General features: G+C 61.4%; 1 protein-coding gene across 10 annotated transcripts in view; it reads right to left on the bottom strand.

Annotated features, from left to right (window-relative positions):
* GAK (cyclin G associated kinase) overlaps positions 1-20591 on the bottom strand; it is a 56126-nt gene that overhangs the window by 17700 nt on the left and 17835 nt on the right. For 8 of the 10 annotated variants that reach the window (XR_014812006.1, XR_014812003.1, XR_014812004.1 and 5 more), the window contains 7 exons: positions 17516-17658; positions 12724-12849; positions 10593-10682; positions 9230-9365; positions 8892-9004; positions 7452-7524; positions 5753-5876 (listed from right to left, as the gene is read on the bottom strand). Coding sequence is in view for 7 of the 10 variants with exons in the window: in XM_021100831.2 (XP_020956490.1) it covers positions 5753-5876; positions 7452-7524; positions 8892-9004; positions 9230-9365; positions 10593-10682; positions 12724-12849; positions 17516-17658 (805 nt within the window). In the remaining 3 variants the exon portion in view is untranslated. The remainder of the gene's footprint in view (positions 1-5752; positions 5877-7451; positions 7525-8891; positions 9005-9229; positions 9366-10592; positions 10683-12723; positions 12850-17515; positions 17659-20591) is intronic. The other 2 variants (XM_021100837.2, XM_084971155.1) reach the window with 1 other exon arrangement.

Consider the following 20591-nt stretch of genomic DNA (forward strand, 5'->3'; position numbering starts at 1 on the left):
CTACGGTTACCTCATGAGAGCTTGAACTGAAGCAGGTCCTTAAGGGGTCGGGGTGGTGGGGACCTCCTGTTCAGGCTGCAGCTCATGGAGACCCTGTGTGCACAAGTCGGAGTGCGTGTGTGCAACTGAGCGACTGCAGGCACGCGTGTGCCTGTGCACAACAACGTCACCTGCGCACCCCGAGGGGTGGAGAGACAGGGACCCACCAGGAGAGAGCTTCCCTTTCCTTCCCACTCTTCTCTAAAAAGGCGTGGGCACGAGGAGCTGAGCCGGGAGCTCTCTGACCCTGTACATCACGTCTGGCTGCCAAGAAGAACCATGAGGCATAAGAAGGGCAAAAAACGGGAGTCTGAACAGACAGAACAGGCATCAGAACCAGACGTGGCAGGGATGCTGCAATTATCGGGCCAGGAATTTAAAACAACTGCAGTTGGGAGTTCCCGTGTAGCGCAGCAGAAACGAATCTGACTAGGAACCATGAGGTTGCGGGTTCGATCCCTGGCCTTGCTCAGTGGGCTAAGGACCCGACGTTAGCGTGAGCTGTAGTGAAGGTCGCAGACGCGGCTCGGATCTGGCGTGGCTGTGGCTGTGGCCAGCAGCGGCAGCTCCAATTCAGCCCCTAGCCTGGGAACCTCCATGTGCCACAGGTGCGGTCCTAAAAAACAAAAATCAAAAAAAGGCGTCCAGAGCCGCACTCGACATGGGGCCGCCACACACCTCCCATCGGTAGAAGGTACAGTGTCTGCAGCATGCAATAAAGGGAGTTCAGCCCGCGTCTCAGCAGAGGCTTTAAACACCGGCAGGCTAAAGGCACGACTTAAAAGAGATTCTGTGTAAAAACGTGGCCCAACTACGCGGCTACGAAATGACGTGAGACGGAGCGTCCTCCCGTGGCTCATTCACGGTTTGTCCTGTCAACGTCCCTCGCGCAGCTTCCACTTGCCTCTTAACTGGCGCGGCTGACTAGTCCTTTGGGAGCTTCATAGTTTGAACATACTTACTCCTCACCAGTGTCACATCTTCCTGTTATTTTAAAGAAACATAGTTTTTCAAGGAAAGGAGGATTTTTATTTTAAATGGGTTAAATTTATCAGGCTTGTATGTTTTTCGTCATTTTTAAGAAACCCTCCTTACTCTGGTGGGATTAAATGCCCTCTACACTTCACTACTTTCTCCTAAGAAACTGCTTTTCACGATGACGTCTGCTAACACACGAGAGCCGCTGTGCTCTGGCCGCTACAGGTGGCGCCCAGGGGCTCAGCACCAGGACTTGCCGGCACGCAGTCTGCGGGCTCCTCTGCGCCAGGGCTCATGACTTAGACCAGCCCACCTTCGTGCAGGCCATTCCTGAGTCTCACCACTCTGCTCCTAACACCACAACAGATGTTTGAGAAATATTAACATACAATAGGGTCTGTCCCCATTTTCGATTTGCTTTTTAGGGCCACACCCATGGCATGTGGAGGTTCCCAGGCTAGGGGTTGGATCAGAGCTACAGCCGCTGGCCTACACCCCAGCCACAGCAAGGCGGGATCCGAGCCACGCCTGCAACCTGCACCACAGCTCACGGCAATGCCGGATCCTTAACCCACTGAGTGAGGCCAGGGATCGAACCCACAACCTCATGGTTCCTAGGTGGGTTTGTTTCCCCTGCGCCACAATGTCCCCATTCTTATTTTTAAAAACTTTGCCGGCAATTTTTGGGAGTTCCTGTCGTGGTGCAGTGGTTAGCGAATCTGACTAGGAACCATGAGGCTGCGTGTTTGATCCCTAGCCTCGCTCAGTGGGTTAAGGATCCGGCATTGCTGTGAGCTGTGGTGTAGCTTGCAGATGCGGCTTGGATCCCGCGTTGCTGTGGCTCTGGTGTAGGCTGGTGGCTACAGCTCCAATTCAACCCCTAGCCTGGGAGCCGCCCAAGAAATGGGAAAAAAGACAAATAAATAAATATGCTGGGGGAGCAGCCCAAGAAATGGCAAAAAAGACAAATAAATAAATAAAAATAAAAAAAATTAAAAATAAAAGCACTGCTGGCAATTTTTGGTAGCTCACATGCAAATTTTAAGACCAAAGTCTGTGGAAACCTTGCGATTTTAATTTTTATCACAACGAATTTATAGATGGAGGAATGATATCATCTTTAAAATCTAATTCTCCCACACACAAATGAGGCACACTTCCCCACTTGGGACTGATTTTTGGTTCTCATCATCTCAGGCAGGCGGGCAGCCTGGCCGCCGTCCTGCACTGCCCGCCCTGGCAGGAAGGTCGGCCTCACCGCTGCACACCAGCCCCCCTGCAGCCAGCAGGCCTCAGGGAGGGCAGGAAAGGGGCCAGAGCTGGGGACACTTCCCTGCTGGTGACCAGAGTTGGCACCACGCAGACCAACTGTCCAAACTGACCATGACACAGGCAAAGGCACCCTCCTCAATGACCACACAGGCAACCTGGCGGGTTCATTTGGAATTCGTTTGAAGAAATGGATGAGCTGGAATAACCAACATTCTCAGGAAAGAAGGGAGGGAAGGAGGGAGGGAGGAGAAGAGGAGGGGGAAGAGGGGTGGGGAGGGGGAGGGAGGGGGAGGGGAGGGAGGGGGGAGGGAGGAGAAGAGGAGGGGGGAGGGGAGGGAGGGGGGAGGGAGGAGAAGAAGAGGGGGAAGAGGGGAGGGGAAGGGGAGGGAGGGGGGAAGGGAGGGGGGAGGGAGAAGAGGGGGAAGAGGGGAGGGGAAGGGGAGGGAGGGGGGAAGGGAGGGGGGAGGGAGGAGAAGAAGAGGGGGAAGAGGGGAGGGGAAGGGGAGGGAGGGGGGAAGGGAGGGGGGAGGGAGGAGAAGAAGAGGGGGAAGAGGGGAGGGGAAGGGGAGGGAGGGGGGAAGGGAGGGGGGAGGGAGGAGAAGAGGAGAGGGAGGGAGGGGGAGGGGAGGGAGGAGAAGAGGAGGGGGGAGGGGAGGGGGGAGGGAGGAGAAGAGGAGGGGGAGGGGAGGGGGAAGGAGGAGAAGGAGGGAGGAGAGGAAAAGCGGGCGGGGGTGGGGGGAGGAGGCAGTTGGGAACTTGGGGCCTGGGGAGGCGGCTAAGAGAGCCCCACAGGCTGGTTCCAGGACGGATGTGTGAACGTGTAGGGTCTGCACCTGAAACCTGAGAGAAACACTGCAGGGTACAGGGCCCAGCGTCCAGGCCAAATGGCAGCCAGGGCCACACAGAGGCCACACAGGCCCCCTCTGGTCAGGCCCCAGGACTCCTGTCCTCACGCAGACAGGGGTGGTGCCTGCAACAGAGGGGCCAGCAGGCCCTGGAGGGTGGGGCTCACCAGCAACGGGGCTGCCGCCTGCCAGGCCCTCACTGGGTCCTCGGGCGGAACACGAGGCCTGGGGTATGCAGACCCTCCTGGGGCCCAAGGCCCGGCACACGGACTCCGCCTGGAGGAGCCAGCAAGCAAGCTGTCTGCCGTGTGAGCGCAGCCATCTGATCCCGCAGAGCAAAGGGCCACCTCTCTGCTGAGCCCTGCCCCCCCCCACCCCGTGTCCTTGGTGAACAAAGGACCAGGAAGTGCTGGCTGCAAATGCCAAGCTGGGCGTGTTGGAGGCGTTTCCACCCACTGCGGCCAGTAAGTATCCTTCTGAGGCCGGAGGCGGGGGCAGGGGGCTGGGACCCCTCCCATGTCCCCTGAGTGCAAACCCCAAACAGACAAGCTGCGCCGGGGCCTCTACCCCCGCCACGCAAGCAGGACTTCTGGGGGACACGTCCGGGTCAGAAGGCAGTTACGGCTGATCCCGGAGAGCTGCTTGCAGGTGGGCCCCCGGCGACTGCTTGTCCGAAACCACGGTCCCCCTGCCGCTGGAGCCGAGTGTGGTGCCAGCCAGGGAGGTGGCTCCACGAGCAGCCTCGAGGGCCCTGGGGCTTCTCTGCGTCACAGCCCTTTACACTGGTCCTTGACGCTTGGCTGGAGGGCAGCGTGTCCGTCCGTCCGTCCATCCGTCTGTCTGGCTCCCCGGAGAGGGGACCCCGGAGGCTGGCCTCTCCCCGAGCCCAGTGACGTCCTTTGTCCGAAACACCACACCTGGCAGAGGCAAGGACGGCTCCACGCGGGTCTCAAGGCCTCCGGCGAACAGAGACCCTGCGGGTGGGCTCAAGACCCCACACCCGCACCGCCGCTCGTTCTAGGAGCCCCACTCTGACGGGGACCCGCCCTCGGGCGCACATCGCTGTGTGGCCTGTCGGTCCAGGTGGGAGCCGCCAGCACGACTCTCCCCGTGAGCACTGTCTGCTCCCCCAAAGCTCTGCTTCTCTGAGGTCGGGCGCATCGCGATGCCAGCACGGCCCCTCCACCCTCCAGCACCTGGGCTCCCGCAAGGCCCCGGCGGCCGCTGGAGCCACTTGAGACGCGATGGGGACAGCATCTCGGCCTCGCCCCAGCTTGGTCTCCTTTCTTGGGAGAGGCTGGGCAGCGTCTCCCTCTTGCTGTCATCATGGTTTCCATTCCAGCCCGGGGCGCCCCAAGACCCCGCTGGCCCTTGCTGGGAGGAGACAAGAGGACACGAGGGGGCCGCGGCACCCACAGCCCTCACGGCACCACAGTCAGCAGGACATACAGGGATGGCCAGGGTGCAACCCGGCAGGGTGCCACCTAAGAGGTCACCCCGCCCCGGGACTTGCAGGCGGAGAACTGCAGGGGTCACTCCACCGGTCCAGGCCCCCCTGGCATCTGCGCCCAGAGCACGGGCCTCACCCCAAAGGGGGCTGGGTGCCAGAAACAGACAAATGCTGCCTCTGAGGCTTCCGCCCGCTACAGGCGTGGCCTGGGACAGCAAGGGCCCCGGATAGAGGCGTGGGCGGGTCCCTGCCCTGCAGGACACCTGGCACTCGGTGGAATCAGGTTTCTTGTCACGTGGGTCCCGTCAGAGACAAAGCACACAAGTGCCGTGCAGCCCGGGCTGCACGCAGAACGCACATGCACTTACACACAACAGTGTGCTCCAGGCAGACAAGGGCTCACACACGCGTGCACACTATGGCACACAAGCACGGGTGCCTTTACCTGTGCTGCCAACACTATGGACACAAAACCAATGGCCACAGGACACAGAAAACAAGGCCACTGGAGGACCGTGGGGCTCAGAGACACAGACACGCCGCCTGGGAGAGGTGGGTCACGGTCGGAGGCAGACTCCCAAGCACCTGCGGGCTCTTTGGTCAAAACCGAGACCCCTGGAGTTCCCATCATGGCTCAGTGGTTAACAAACCCAACAAGTGTCCATGAGGACATGGGTTGGATCCCTGGCCTCGCTCAGTAGGTTAAGGATCTGGCGTTGCCGTGAGCTGTGGTGTTGATTGCAGACACAGCTTAGATCCCGAGTTGCTGTGGCTCTGGCACAGACCAGCAGCCGCAGCTCCAATTCAACCCCTAGCCTGGAGACCTCCATATGCCATGAGTGTGGCTATAAAAAGGCAAAAAACAAAACGAAACAAAACAAAACCAACACGGGACCCTGAGGACACTCAGGGCAGGCTGGGTGCTGTGGCCGTGGGCCGTGCCCTCTGTGGACAGGGCCTCCCTCAGGGAGAGTGCTGCGGCCCGCAGCCAGCACGTCCACGTGCCCACCACACGAGCCCGCAAAGGAGGGACTGGGCTGGTGCTGAGCACAACACGCTCACCCACAGCCACGAACCCGGGTTCTGCCAGGTGTGGAGACAGACCTGAGCCCAGAGTTCCAAAAATCTCCCAGCAGAGAAACCACCTGCCTGTGCCACCTGGACTCACCTGGCAACAGACTGGATGACCTTGGAGGAGGTGTCCTTGATGTTGGTGAACAGGCGCTCAGTGCCCCCACGCAGAATGTCCAGGAGCCCCCCGTAGGGCTGGTCGTACTCAGCCACCGCCAGGCCTGCAGGCAGAGACCAGCCTCAGGGATCGGCAGGGCCCAGCCAGAACCACGGCACCTGCAGCGGCCACGCTCGTCCACCTGGCCGCCGGCTCTACATCCACACTCGGAACAAACTGGCACCCGAGTTTGGTGGCCCTGTCCTGTCCAAGCACCGCTGCCGCTCTCTCGAGAGCAGAACCCTGGCAGGAGCCTCGAGCACAGGTGGTCCTCTGTCCCCGTCTCCAGGATGCTCATCCTAGGCAACACGGGGACCTGCCACAGACAGACAGGAGCTGGGGCCCAGCCAGCGGGCAGCCTGTCCCCAGGGAACGGGACACAGGCTGACACAGAGGCCGCAGACGCCTGCGGAAGGGGAGGGCGCAGGAGCGAGGCTGGGTAGGCAGCACCGGCCCAGCACAGAACAGCCGTGTGGGCTGCAGCTCAGTCCATCTGCAGGGAAGGGGCCTCCTGGCCGCAGCCCCAGGCAGGTGCCTCAGGCCTGTGCCCTGGAGACACAGAGTGGTGGCACACCAAGGCCACCAGGATCCCAGGATCCCGGGGTGTGGCCTGAAGAGGGGACTCCGACGGTGGATCAGCGAGGAGAGAAAGCGGCCTCTCACGCGCACCCATGCTGCGTGCTCGCCTGTGGCCTCTGCAACCCCGCGGCAACACTGGACGCCAGAGGGCTGTAAGGCAGCCGGGACAAGTGGCCCGTGGCCACATCTCTGTGCCCTGCGGCCTTGCCAGGAGCCCCACCCACACGTGTGGGATGGTCTTGTTTTGGCACCTCGAAGGAGCCCCACACGCGGCCGCTCCGGGGAGGCGGCCATGGGGGACTCACGCTGCATGGACAAGAAGCCAGCTGCCGGGATGACCCCAGAATCGAAGGGCTGAGGCAGACTTGGGAGCCGGGCTCCATGCCCCCCACGGCGTGGCGGCCGATGGCCAGGACGCGCAGGGCAGAGGTGTGTCCAGCAGGGCTCCTGGAACCTGCCCTGCAGCTGCTCAGGGCCCTGGCGTGGGCTCTCCCCCAGGGCCTCCAGGGACACCCCACATCACGCCAGCACCGGGCACCCAGCCCCACCCAACACGCGGAAGACCACAAGGCGAAGCCCTCAGCAAACACGCCCGAGCCATGGGAAGAGCCCACCAGCCTCACTTCCGCAGCTGCCAGACCTGTCTCCCCATCTGAGCCCCAACTTCTCGGCCCACAGACTCGGACCCTGTGACCCCTGACCTGCTGGCCGCCCCACTTCCTCGCGCACCCCTCCCGAGGTGCCCACCCTCGCCCACCTGGGCGGGGACCATGCTTATGAGTGATTTGTGGGGGCAGCTGGACTCTGAGGGGCGCGCCCCCACAGCCCGCAGGCCGGGTGCCGGACTCAGAGCCCCAGAGCTGCCGATGGCACCGGGACGGGCCAGGAGGCGCCGGGCCTGGGGCCTCCTTCCCTGCCCTAAACCACAGCCTGAGTGGCGGCCCCGCTGAGTGGAGGGGGTGCTGGGGAACATGGACCCAAGGGTGGTCCTGGGGACCCCAAATGTGCCGCTTGTCCAAAGCCCCCAAGAGCAGGGTGTGGGTGCGTGGGGGGTACTCACCTCCACTGCAGCCGCTGCTCGCGGAGCCCGTGGGAGGGGCGGCGCTCCCACAGCCTCCATTCTGCTCCAGGAGCTGCAACGATTCGAACCAAATCAGGGGCACAGCCGCCAAGAAACCCGCGGTGCCAGCACGCAGCGCCGCAGGCTCCAGGCCCATCGCCCGCTGAGTCAACCCTCCTTTCTACCTGACTCACTACAAACCCTCACAGGAGTCCCCAGGGTCCACAGTGCTGCTCCCAGGGCCACCCGGCCGCACTTCCATCTCCATCTCAGAGGAGGAGTCACGCACCCGCCCACCTGCCACAGCCACAGGCTCTGCCAGTCGACACAGGGTGTGGTGTAGGAACCGGTGGGCATGCGGGCAAGGTGTCGGTGGCCCCTACTTGCCACCAAGCTGGACCGCAGGTGCACCGGGGAGGCCCAAGGCCGGCGCCAACGAGAGCCACAACCCCAAAACCTTCCAGGGGACCTGTGGAGCCCCTGGCGACAGCTGGGCCGGCCTCACACTCCGTCCGTCTAAGGCAGCTCGGAGTCGCCATGCTCCTTCTGCTTTCTACAAGTAACCTAGAGAGTGCGTCACGGTTTCCTGGGGGTCCGACGCGTGACGCAACGTCGGCTCTCCTTGCAGCCCAGCAGGAGTCAGGTGAGGCACGTGTGTCCACGGGCAGCTGTGACTCTTGGTCACAGATCCCAGCTCTGTTTCCTTGATTCACCAGCTTCTCGACAGCATACAACTTCCCCGCCGGGACCACTGGCTTCCCAGCTCCCGGGGACGTGGCTCTGAGGCCATGTCAGGGTGCACGCAGCTACCTCTGGGTGTCTCCCCGCGCCCCACGCACATTCCTGATTGTGGAGTCGGCCTGACCTTCCACAAGGTTCCAGCCTTGGGTTTCTGCCTAGCGCTGCCCTGTGGGTAGGCTGCTTCTCGGGGACCCTGGGCAGAAGCCCCTGCAGAAGGGGTTTCACATCTGGCCTCCGGGTCGAGAAGCGCGAAGAGCAGGACGTGCTCAGAGCCCGCCTGGCCGGCAGGACTGCATCTCCCATGGGCATCCCCGTCTGCGCACGGAGCGAGCAGGCCCAGTAGCACGGGCTCCAGCTGGCTGCCCACGACGACGTGTCTCCTGTGCCAGCCAAGGGCGCAGGCTTGGCGCACAGGGCCGCCGCAGCCCGGGCCAACTGCGGAAGGCCGCTGTCTCCTCCGCACCCCGTCCTCTCTGGAGCGCAGCCAGCCTTGCCTCCTCTGCCTCCTGCGAGGCCACTGCCAACACCCTGGGTCTGCTTCCAGCCCTGCCCCGGGTCCCAGGCATCAAGTGCCTCCCTGGGAGCCCCACACTCGGCTGTCCCCTGCCTCCAGCGGGCGACCCTGCCTTGGGGACTCGGGGGCCTCGACTCTAAAATGCATCAAGATGGCGCCAGCACGAGCAGCACCAGCAGGCCTACCTCGGTGATGGGCGACTTGGGGTTCACGTTCCGGGCGGCTGCGATCTCCTGGAGCTGGTTCACCAGCTCTGTGATGGACAGCCGCTCCTCCGGGTTGACCTTGAGCGTGGCGCCTACGGCAGAGGCGGGGTATGCTCATCCCACAGGCTCCAGAGCCGGGCAGAGGCTCCTGCCCCCCGGAAGCCCCGCGTTCGTTCGGTTACTGATTTTAAAACCAAGCGAGGGATGGCGACGTGAGGCCCAAGATCACCGAAGCCACCCGCTCAGGGGACGTATGCCCACAGGGGAGCCGGGATGCGCCGGCAGGCGTGCCCCCAGGACCGGTGCCCGGGACTTACGGATGAGGCCGTGGAACACAGAGTAGCGCGTGTCGTCCGGAGGGATCACGTATTTCCCATTGACGATGCGCAGCTTTGCCCCGTCTTCAAACGGGTGCTGCCGGAAGCAGAGCAGATACAGGATGCAGCCCAGGGCCTGCGGGGGCGCGGGAGGGCGGTCACTGCCTGGCCTGCCCAGTCTGACCCCTGTGCTCGCCAGGTGCCACCATTCGGGTCGAGGTAGCCCCACAATCCCCAACCCTTTATTTTCTGATCGAAACGAAGAGCTCCTAGAGTTTGTGCGCGGACCCACGGGCCAGGCAGCCATGGCGGGCGGGGGGCCCACGCGCCTCAGAGTTGACACTGAGCCAGGGGCTGAACAGACAAGGGAACAGGTCCGGGGGCAGTCGGGGTTCCACAGAACGGCCTGAACCCCAATGTCGGGCCTCATCCCCGTGTCTACCACAGCACCTGTGGGGGGTGCATGGCCCCAGGAGCATGACGGAGACACTGGGGAGGCCCAGCATCGGAGGGCAAGCAGCACAGGCTGGGCTTACATCAGGCCAACCCCTGGGGTGCGACTCCAGGCCCACCTTCCCACATGCGTGAGTACATGCCCTCGAGCTGGCCACCAGCTCAAGTCATATGCCCAGGACAGGGACTCAGTCCACAGAGCTGGCTGGCACTAGAGACAGGGCAGGCAGGAGCCTTGTCCCTGCATTCAGGGACACCAGAGAGGCAGCAGGACACCTCATATGGGCAGGAGCACAGCCGTGTGTGCCTGGCGCTGTGCTCCCTGGGTGCGGTAAGCCAGCGCAGAACGGAGGGGTCAGCAGAGACCAGGAGAGGCCCAGCCAGGCACCACACTCCCTGCAGCCATGGCCTGCCCGCCATCGACCGGACACAGCCAGGAGGTTAAACGACACGTCCAGTGTCTGGCCCGGCCTCCCTCTGAGACCCCACCCCGGACGCCAGGCCCAGCCCTCGCTCTGCGGGAGTGACCAAGGCCTGGGGCCTAGACATCGGGTCTGGCGACCGCTCCAGCTGTCGCCAGACCGGATACAGCTGCCAGGCCAAGTGGGCTCTCCTGGCCATGTGCGCCGTGGCTTCACGAAACCCTGGCCCTGTGAAGGGCCCCGACCAGGAGAGCTCAGGCCCATGTGGGCAGGAGCAGACCCGTCGCAGGCAGGGCCCTGGGCCGACCTGAGTCCGCTCTGCTGGGTGCCAACCCCCAGCCCCGTCAGCGCCTCGCCACTAGCAGCAGCACGAGGGCCACTGGAGAAGAGGAGGAGAGTCCACGAGGCGAAGAAGAAAGGAAGGAGCTGAGGGGCCCTGCGCCAGCCGTGGCAGGGCTGCGCAGGGCCCGCGGGCGAAGCCGGCTCACCCAGATGTCCTGCTTCTCGCCGATGGGGAAGTTGGAGTACAAGTCCACGATCTCCGGGGTCCTGTACATGGGCGTCGTGTTCCTGGTGATCTGGAGAAAGGACACTCACACGTCAGGGCAGAGGCCACCTGCAAGCAACTGCTGTCACATGCACCGCAGTCCCCACGCCCGGCACCCCGGCCACCTGGCAGGCCCAGGCCCAGGGTGGCTCACGTGGGCCAACTCTGGGAGCTGGGCCACGCCAGGTGTGAAAGGAAGTATTCTCCAGAAAGTTCTTGACAAGTGCCTGTGAGCAAAGAGGGACAGGGAAACGAAAGCCACCTGGCTGGGTCAGGTGGGGCAGGTGACAGCCCTGAGACTGGCGAGCGCTGTGCAGGGACCGCTCGGCCCACGGCCAAGGGCATCTCTGAGCATGGCAGATACAGACCACCAGCCCCAAGGCCGCAGAGTCCCGGAGAGCCAAAGGCGCTGGGCCTCAGGACGGGCATCGGGACAGGGGAAGTGTGACCCACTGCCCCCGTGGCTGCCTCCGGTCCAGTTCCAGCTGCGGCCCAGGCAGGACTGCCCATGGCCGGCCTCCTTGGGAGGCACTGGCCGAAGTGCCAATGGCCGCACACCACAGGAGTTCAGCGCAGCCGGGAAGGAACGAAGGCGGTTCTGTGGAAGCCGTGACTGGCTCCGGAGACAAAAAGCCAACAGAGGCAGGAAAGCATGACAAGGAGAGGCAAGAAGGCAGGGAGGTACACCTATCTGTCTTCTCGGGAGGAAGGAGCACAGCGGACAGAGCAGGACCTAGGAGCGGGGACCTAGCAGGGATGCGGGCGGTGGGGCTACAGCTGCAGCTCAGTTCTGTGAGCCTGGAACTGCTCCACTTAAAGAGAAGATGAAAACACAGGGAGCCCACATTTCAAGGAGCCACATAACAGGTCAGCACGAGGCTGGGAGCAGAACCACAGGGAAGGCCTGAGTTCCTCGTGGACACGGTGGTCTTCACGCAGCCTGCAGAGACATTACTCCGTGACCCCAAGGTCAGGGACCCTCATCCGAAAATGGGGAGTCCCCAAAAGCGGGGGGGCTGCTTCATGGGACATGCCCTGGGACCCCTCGAGAAGGCTACAAACCAGGCTCCCTGGGCTCGAACCTGGCCCAGCTGGCACGGCCAGGGCCTCCCTGAGCCCTGGAAGAGACGGCGCCTGCACCATGGCACGGGGACGCTTCCCTGGGAACGGCTTCCTCGTGAATGCTTCTGATAGGGCCAGGCCCGAGGGCCGGGCAGGCCGCGTGGCCGGGAACCCGCCTGTGCTCGGCGCACACCCACCCGTCTCCTCTGGGGTTCCCCCGGGAGCTGCTGAAGCTTCCTTGAAGGAATTTTTTTTGGGGGGTCTTTTTAGGGCTGCATGTGCAGCACATGGAGGTTCCCAGGTTAGGGGATGAACTGGAGCTGTACCTGCTGGCCTACACCACAGCCACAGCGACAGGGGATCCGAGCTGCGTCTGCAACCTATGTCACAGACAACGGCAACGCCAGATCCTTAACCCACTGGGCGAGGCCAGGGATGGAACCTGGATCCTCATGGATGCCAGTCAGGGTCATTAACCACTGAGCCACGATGGGAACTCCGCAGCACAGAGGGCTTTTTTTGTTTTTTTGTCTCTTCAGGTCCGCACCCGCAGCATACAGAGGTTCCCAGGCTAGGGGTCAAATCAGAGCTATAGCTGCCAGCCCACACCACAGCCACAGCAACGCTGGATCCTTAACCCACTGAGCAAGGCCAGGGATTAAACCCGTGTCCTCATGGATACCAGCCAGGTTCGTTAACTGCTGAGCCCAGACAGGAACCCTCTTCCTTGAAGGCACGTTTTTGTGCGATTTTTTAAAGATTGCCATGTTTGTGTAATGAAAGAGCCCCGGGATGTGTGGCGGGAAAGGCTGCATGCTGCGCAGGTACTGAACCGCTGCGCAGCACACTTAGAGATGGGTAAGGTGGTCGATTTTATGTTTCACATTTTGCCACAACAAAAAAGGCCAGGAAAAAACACCACGGGACAGTGAGCGGCAGGTCTAGAGCGTGGTGAGCGACGGAGACACTGAGCACCGTTCCAACTCGGTGCCTCCCGGCCCGCTGCTCACCTCCTCCTCCACCAGGGCCCGCTGCTGGGCGCTCCAGCTGTAGTCCGGGTAATGGGATATGGTCGTGGCGCTGCCGAAGTCACACAGCTTGATGGTCCCCTGGTTACTCAGCAGGAGGTTCTCAACCTGTGAAAGTCCAGGAGACAGCCTTGGTGAACTTGGGGCGCAGGCTGGACGGTGGCAACACGGAGGGCGGGGCGCCCAGTGGGGAGGGGCTCAGAGGGCAGGGCGGCGGGGGGTCTCCCTGGGCCAAGGGGACATTTCCTTCTGATCAAAGTCAGTGTGTAGGCGCTCTCGTCCCGGCTCAGCAGAAACGAATGTGACCAGCATCCGCGAGGACATGGGTTCGATCCCTGGCCTCGCTCAGTGGGTTAAGGACCCAGCATTGGCATGAGCTCGCAGACGCAGCTTGGATCCCGCGTTGCTGTGGCTGTGTGGGTCCAGCGCCTACAGCTCCAAGTGGCCCCCTAGCCTCCACATGCTGCGAATGTGTCCCCCCCCCCAAAAAAGATGACAAAAGATTATTGGTGTGTGCGTTCGGAAACATGAAAGCAAGTTAAAATCAACCACAAATCAAACAAAGATGATCTGAACCAGTAAGGTGGGACAGACAGTGAAAGCCATCAGGAAACTCGGAGGGTGCTGACACAGCACCGCAAAGCAACTACTCCAACACAAACTGAAGAAAAAAAGAAACTCAGAAGATGCAAAGAAATTAACATACCATTAGAAAATCATCAAATACACCCACAACTAAGGAAGAAATCTAACAAAAGACATACGAAAGACTTCTTATTCAGAAATTGAACGACAGAGATGAGTTTTTCAATCCAAAACAAACAGGAAACTAGACTATTCCTTCAGAGCAGGCACACATCTGTCCCAACCACTCCAGAAGCTAGTTCCAGCCACCACCAGTCCACAAGCTAAGAGTGGCTTTTACTTTTTAAAGGGTTGAAAGAAATCAAAAGGTGAGTATTTCATGCCACCGGTCGGGAGCCACTTTACTGACCGGCCACAGCTGCAGGGCCAGACGGCCTGTGGCTGCCTGGGGGCTGCAGGCCAGGACAGCTGAGGTCTGCCCACCCCCAATTCCAGGGAGAGCCCCTGAAGTTTTCAGGTGGCAGCTGACAAAGGGATTTAAAAACATATGGGCGAGCCTCATTTCACTGCACCCTGTACCAAGCAACAGTGTGGAGCAGTCTCACATCGGGCGAGCCTATGGGCGGGCACCTTTTTTGCCAGCAGCATCTGCTCGCTCTGTGTCTCGGAGTCCCATTGTGCTAGTTCTCGAAGCACTTCAAGCTCCGTCGTGGCTCGTGTGTGTGTTGTGGTATCTGTGATCCGCGGTCTCTGACGTTACTCACCACTGAGACTAGCTAGAGGCTCACGTGCTGATCAGCTTTTTTTCAGCATTAAAGTGTCTTTTTAAGACTTTTACTGAAATGTAGTCAATTCACAGGAGTTCCCATTGTGGCTCAGCCGCAACGAATCTGACTAGTAACCATGAAAACAAGGGTTTGATCCCTGGCCTCGATCAGTGGGTTAAGGATCCTGCGTTGCCATGAGCTGTGGTGTAGGTCACAGATGAGGCTTGGATCCAGCGTTGCTGTGGCTGAGGTGTAGGCCGGCAGCTGCAGCCCTGATTCAGTCCCTCGTCTGGGAACCTCCATACTGCCAAAGGGGCGGCCCTAAAAAGACAACAAAAAAGAAATATAGTTGATTTAAACTAAAATATTGTTTGGCCACTCCTGCAACATATGGAAGTTCCCAGGCCAAGGATCAAACCCGTGTCACAGCTGTGACCTGAACTGCAGCAGTGACAACGTTTAGATCCTCAACCTGCTGTGCCACTAAGGAAATCCACGATGAAGTGGTTTTTTTTTTTTTTTTTGGTATTATTTTGTTTTGTTTTGTTGTTGCTTTTGTCTTTTGTCTTTTTAGGGTGGCACCCACAGCATATGGAGGTTCCCAGGCTAGGGGTCGAATCAGAGCTGTAACCACCAGCCTACGCCACAGCCACAGCCACAGCAATATGGGATCCGGACAGTGTCTGCAACCTACACCACAGCTCCCGGCACCGCCGGATCCTTAACCCACTGAGCGAGGCCAGGGATTGAAGCCAAAACCTCATGGTTCCTAGTCAGATTTGTTTCTGCTGCGCCGTGACGGGAACTCCAATGAAGTATCTTTTAAATCAGAGCACATACACCGTTTTTTGAGCACAACACTACCTCAGAGTAACAGACCACAGTCCAGGGTAAACATAACTTTTAGCTTTGAGTGGCACCCTTTCCCACCCGCAGCGTCTCCGAGGTGTATGTGGAGACACTGAGAGCGGACACGTGGTCCTGGAGAAGCAGGTGTAAACCCGCCGTGGACGTCTGCGACAGAAGGCCGAGGAGCGTGGGGACCAGGACCGACTGACGGCCCCAAGCCAGGTGGTGCTGCAGCAGGGGGCCCTGGACGGCCCCCACAAAGAGCCTGGCACGACCTGCTCCCCAACACAAAGGACAACCCAGGGAGGCGATACGCAGCCAGAGGAGCGAGGTCTGCCCCACTCACCCCACCGTGGGGCTACTGCAAACCAGGAGCACGGCACTGCCCATAGAGGATGCCAGATCCCCCAAAACATGACACGACAGGACAAACCTCGGCACGAGAGAGAAAACCCAACGGAACCCATGTATCTGCTGAGATAAACAGCAAGGGCTGGCCAAGCGCGGGCATGGGGCCACTGTGTGCTGAGGCGGGAACGTCCAGAGCAAAGACTCAGGCACGCAGGGCCCAGCCGGGTGCAGTGCCCTGGCCCCGCTCAGTGGGGCCCCAAGACGGAAAAGCCTCTGTCACGATGCTGAGCAAAAGCCAGGTAGACAAGAACCCAGGCTGTGGGGTGCCACCCCCACGATGCCCCAGAGAGCAGAGGGCAAACGACCCTGAAGAGGAAGCAAGCCTACAAACCACGAACGAGGGGCAGGCGGCCCTGGGCCGACACCGTGTCCGGTACGCGGGGGCGCCCAGTCCACAGTCCAAGGCGTCCAGTGGAGCCACGTGGTAGCAGAGCAAGGAGGGGGTGGCCCAGGAGGTTGTCCCCCAGCCCCCGAGTCCTAGCTATCCCTCCACAGAGGCCACTCGAAAAACCCCTGTAGACCTGGAGGGAGGCCCAGTGTGGGGCTGGCTGCTTGGGACCCTGGCACGGAGCACAGAGGAGTCACGCCCAGGCCAGGCCCCGAACGCTGATTCTGTACCGGCTTCATCCTGCCAGTTTTCCACTTTACTTCAAAAAGAACAAAACTGCTCACATAAAAGAACATGGGCAGCCTATAAACCAGTGGCGTCTTTTTTTTTTTTGGTCTTTTTGCCATTTCTTGGGCCGCTCCCATGGCACATGGAGGTTCCCAGGCTAGGGGTCCAATCGGAGCTGTAGCCGCCGGCCTACACTGCAGCCACAGCAATGCTGGATCCGAGCCGCATCTGTGACCTACACCACAGCTCATGGCAACGCCGGATCCTTAACCCACTGAGCGAAGCCAGGGACCGAACCCGCAACCTCATGGTTCCTAGTCGGATTTGTTAAACCACTGCGCCACGACGGGAACTCCTAAATCAGTGGAGTCTTGATGGCACAAGAAAGTCCACCAGCCACAGTTGACCGAAGACGGCCGATGGAGAGGGCAGAGAAAGGCCTTCTTACTCCAGCAGCCCCACTCCAGTGCCCCCAACACTCCAGAGCCCAGGAGGGGGTCCCCAACTCCACAGGTTTCCACGACCAGACACTTGCCCATTTGCCAGCTTGAACCGGGCCTCTCGGGTTCAGAGGATAAAAGAGAAAAGTTGGGCTCGTCCAAGGCTCAAGCCTAAGGGAAGACCATGTCTCACAGACAGGGCTGTCTGCGCCCGTCTCCCACCCTACCTGGGCCCCAAGGAGAGCCCACCTGGTGGGTGGAGCGAAGAGCCACGGCTGCCCGCGCCCCCTGCGGGGAGGACGCTTTTCCAGGGCAGCAAAGGTTGAGACCCACCGGAAGAGACGGGCGGAGAGGCCGGGACCTGACATTAGGGTTAGGGACCCCGCAGCAGTGCCTGAGAAACACCCGTGTCTCCGCCGAGCTGCGCACAGAAGCTGCTGGGAGGGAACGGCATGTCTGGAGCCTGCTTTACACTGCGTTAGCAAGCAGGACCAGGGGGCCGCTGCCACCCTGGCATGTGGTCAGAGTCGGGCACCAGTGTTGCGGAGGCTGGAGAGCTGTTAAAACAAGGCCGCAGACCAGGAGCAAGTGTGCGCAGCACGTCTAACTTTAAAAAGACTGATGTGAGAATGCCCCCCCGCCGCCAAGAGACAACACACAAAAGGCAAAAAAACCCAGTTAACGGAAGAATAAGGGCACTGAGGATGATAAAACACAGCAAAACATTCAGCTTCAGGGATGAGGAAAAGGCAGAATCACTGAGAAACCCCCAACCAGGCAGCAAAAGGGCCAAGGACAGCGCCACGCGCCTGCTCATCCTGCTGCTGTGGGCCAGCACCACCTCAGGAGGCGCCGGGCAGCAGGGCCGGCCAGGCAGGGCTCCTGCCCAGAGATGGGCCTCGGACAGGCCTCCGTGAGGCAGCCCGGGGGAGCAGGCCCTCCTCCCAGCGCAGGGCCCCGCGCCCGCAGGCGAGGACACCCCGCAGAGATCGGGGAGAGGGACCCGCCTGGGCAGGGGGCGCTGCCCGGCCCGAGGGGCTCTCATCAGGCTGCCACCCCAGCGGGCAAGTGGGCGGGGCAGGGCCGGGCATGAGCTGAGGCGGTACCTTGAGGTCTCTGTGGATGATGGGCGGCTTTTGTTTGTGCATGTGCTGCACCGCCCGGCACGTCTGATAGAATATCTTCAGGACCGTATCGCACGAGAGTGGACCTTTGGACTCAACTTTCTTTAAAAATTCCACCAACTGCCCTAAAAGAGACAATTAAATTCACGTCACCATGGAGCTGTGACTGATATGCCCGCCCCAGGCCTGAGCACCGCCGGCCTCGCCCGCTGCCCTCCCAAGCCCACTGCGGTGGCGCCCGCCCTCCACAGGTGGCACAGGGGCAGGGCCGGTGGGCAGTCACAGGCCACAGAAGCGCACTTCAGGGAAGGCCCGCGGAGGGGCAAGGGGCAAGCGACCCCCACCAGGACCGGGGCGGTGGGGGGGGGGAGGTGTCAGGTCGCAGAGCCTCCGGGGGATGGGCACAGGCCTCTCACCCACGGAGTCTGTCACGAGGGGAGCTACAAGGAAAACAACCACAAGGTGCACGTCTTTGCAAATAACTCCAGGGAAAGAATCGCTGTGTTTCTGTTAGTGTGAAATTTCAGTGAACGTTCCCGCCCGCTGAACACGCAGTCAACAGAGAAGCGGCGCGTGGAGGGGACAGTGAGCCCCAGATGCGCCACCTCAGGGCTGCGGCCTCCTGTCTCTGGAGCCCAGGGCCCCCAGTCTTGCTGTAATGGGCTGCAGCCCAGACCGGTGAGGCCAGGCCCCTAAGGTGTGGGCCGGCCAGCTCCCTCCGAGCCACTCCCTCCACCACCACGTGCCACTTCTGCTAGGCCAGCCTCCAAGGCTGCCCACGACCCACGGGCCTCGACACCCTCAGCCCTGTTCTTGCCCTGGCGTCCCAAGGCCTCTTTCCGAGGCCCAGCCTGCCCTGTGCCCAGTCCAGGACCCAGGCTGCCTCAGATCCTATGCCCTGCAGGTCGGCTCTGCACGTGACGCCCACGCCCCAGGCCCATCCGACGCAGAACCACAGTTGTTCCCCAACCTCCAGGTGGCACCTTAGTGCTCCTCCATCCTCTCTGCAACCTAGTCCCCACTGTGCTCACCACCTGCGGCCACGTGCCTGCCTCGTCCGGCTTTGAGCTCAAACATCGCCCCCCCAGGGAGCCGCCCCTTTCCCCAACATTTGGAACTGCCCAGCCCCCACTCTGGGCTTGGGCGGGTCTCTATTTGTGTTGTGCCACAACCCTGACTCTCAGTGAGGGCAGGGGGCCCACAGTGGGGCCAGGCCTGGAGAACAGACCACCAGCACCCTCAGGATGGTGGTGCTGAGGGGCCGGGAGCAGGGGTGACAAACCCATCGCCAGGCTGTCTGGGGGCATGCGGATGGGCTGGTACATGGTGGCAGCATCACAATGCCAGGGCTCACTGGCTGACGTTCAATGAGAAGAAACACATCTTAAAAGATAATTCCCTAAGTGGCAGAGCAACTGAAGAGAGCACGTGGAGAGCAAGATGCGGGCGAGGCCCGTCGGTACCAGCAGGGGGGCGTGGCTTCTGGGCGAGTATCCAGAGGGGCCACCGCGAGGCCAACCTTCAGAACTTGCACCCGCGTCCCACTTGCCACCATCCCCAAAGACCCCTCTGCACCCCTGTGCCAGGCATCACTGCGCCAACTGCTGAGCCTGGACTTCGTGGGCCGGCCCAGACAGAGGCCCTGGCAGCGCCACGAGGAACGGTGCGTGGACAATGCTGCCCCAAGGGACGCCCCGCCCCACGCCCCTCACTTGTGAAAGGGCACCCAGAGCCTCTAAACCCAAGATCAAAGCCATGCCAGAACGTTCTGAGCATCCAGAACGGTAAGCAGGGAACACAGTACACGAACCTCGGTTCTCCTAATTCATTAAGAGCAGAGAACATCACCAGCTGCCGCAGGGCAGAGGGGACCGCGCGTGCAGGGCGGGGCCTCCGAGAGGCACGCCCCGGCCACGCCCCCAGGAACGGAGTGGGCGGGGCGCTGGGCGGAGGGGCGGGTCCCCAGCTCTCTGCTGGCACCAAGGGTTTGTCTTGGGAACCCAGGAACCCACTGCCAAGACAACACTGTCCTCAATGAGCCGAGTCCTCTCGCAGGTAGAGAAAAACGACGACGATGCCAACCACTGGCTAGACCAGAGTCGCACCCACACTGCCCAGCTGAGGACCCAGGCACAGGGACCCCCAGGAGCTGTGAGCGTGCCAGAACTCCGATCCTAAACACCGCTCCCGGCCAGAGCCCAGGGCTCCCAGGACACCCTGTCAGAAAGCACCGTGCACCCCACCACTCGGGGTGGGGACCTTTCAGCTCCCTGGCTCACGGCCAGGTCCCCAGCACATCCTTCTCCTGCAGCCACCACACCTTCCTGCACTCGCTTCTTTGCAGGGAGACTCCTCCCGGGGGTCTGTGCTCAAGGCATCCCACCACTCCCCCACCACTCCTTTGGGCGCAGAGACCCTGAGAGAGCTTCCCTCCTGGATGCCACCTGCCTCCATCTCTCTCGCTCAGCCCTGGCCTTGTGGTGGCTCCACATACTTACTGCTGGTGACTGATGGACAAGCAGGATGGCTGGTGGCTCTTGCCCCAGCTTTGGGCCCTCCACGACTGCCAGGCCTTCTAAGTCCTGCCCTGCCCCTCTGTCCACAAGGCCAGGGCAGACATCGGCCACCTGTCTCCTGCTGTTTTACCCACACAGGTCCAGGATGGGACAGGCGGTGGTGTGGCTCCTACTCCCACTGCTGACAGAGGCTGAGCCTTGCCCACTCCCCCACTCCCGGCATCACCACAGTCACCACTCAGACCACCCTGCCCTAGGATTTTCCAGGAAGCACCCAGCTCCCCTACTGCATTGGGGGCTAGGGGGCCTTCCTCTTTGAATGCAGACCAGAGGCAGTGCCCAGCTGGCCTGAGCCCGCCTCTCCAGCCTCGCAGGACCACTGCTGGACCACATCCTGCCTGAGGCTGCTTCTTGCTGCCCAGAGCCCACATGGCACCAAGCAGGACAGTCACCAGCATCCTCTATCCCTCTCTCAGCACTGTCTCTACTCTGCCCCCAGCACGAAAACGAGCCACGGGAAGAGCTCCCACCAGACAGCTAGC

The sequence above is a fragment of the Sus scrofa genome, chromosome 8 (genome assembly GCF_054392235.1).
Source record: "Sus scrofa isolate SSC_HxYL_T2T_F1_AM1 chromosome 8, Sscrofa_HxYL_maternal_Yorkshire_Landrace_v2.0, whole genome shotgun sequence".
Classification (NCBI taxonomy): domain Eukaryota; kingdom Metazoa; phylum Chordata; class Mammalia; order Artiodactyla; family Suidae; genus Sus; species Sus scrofa.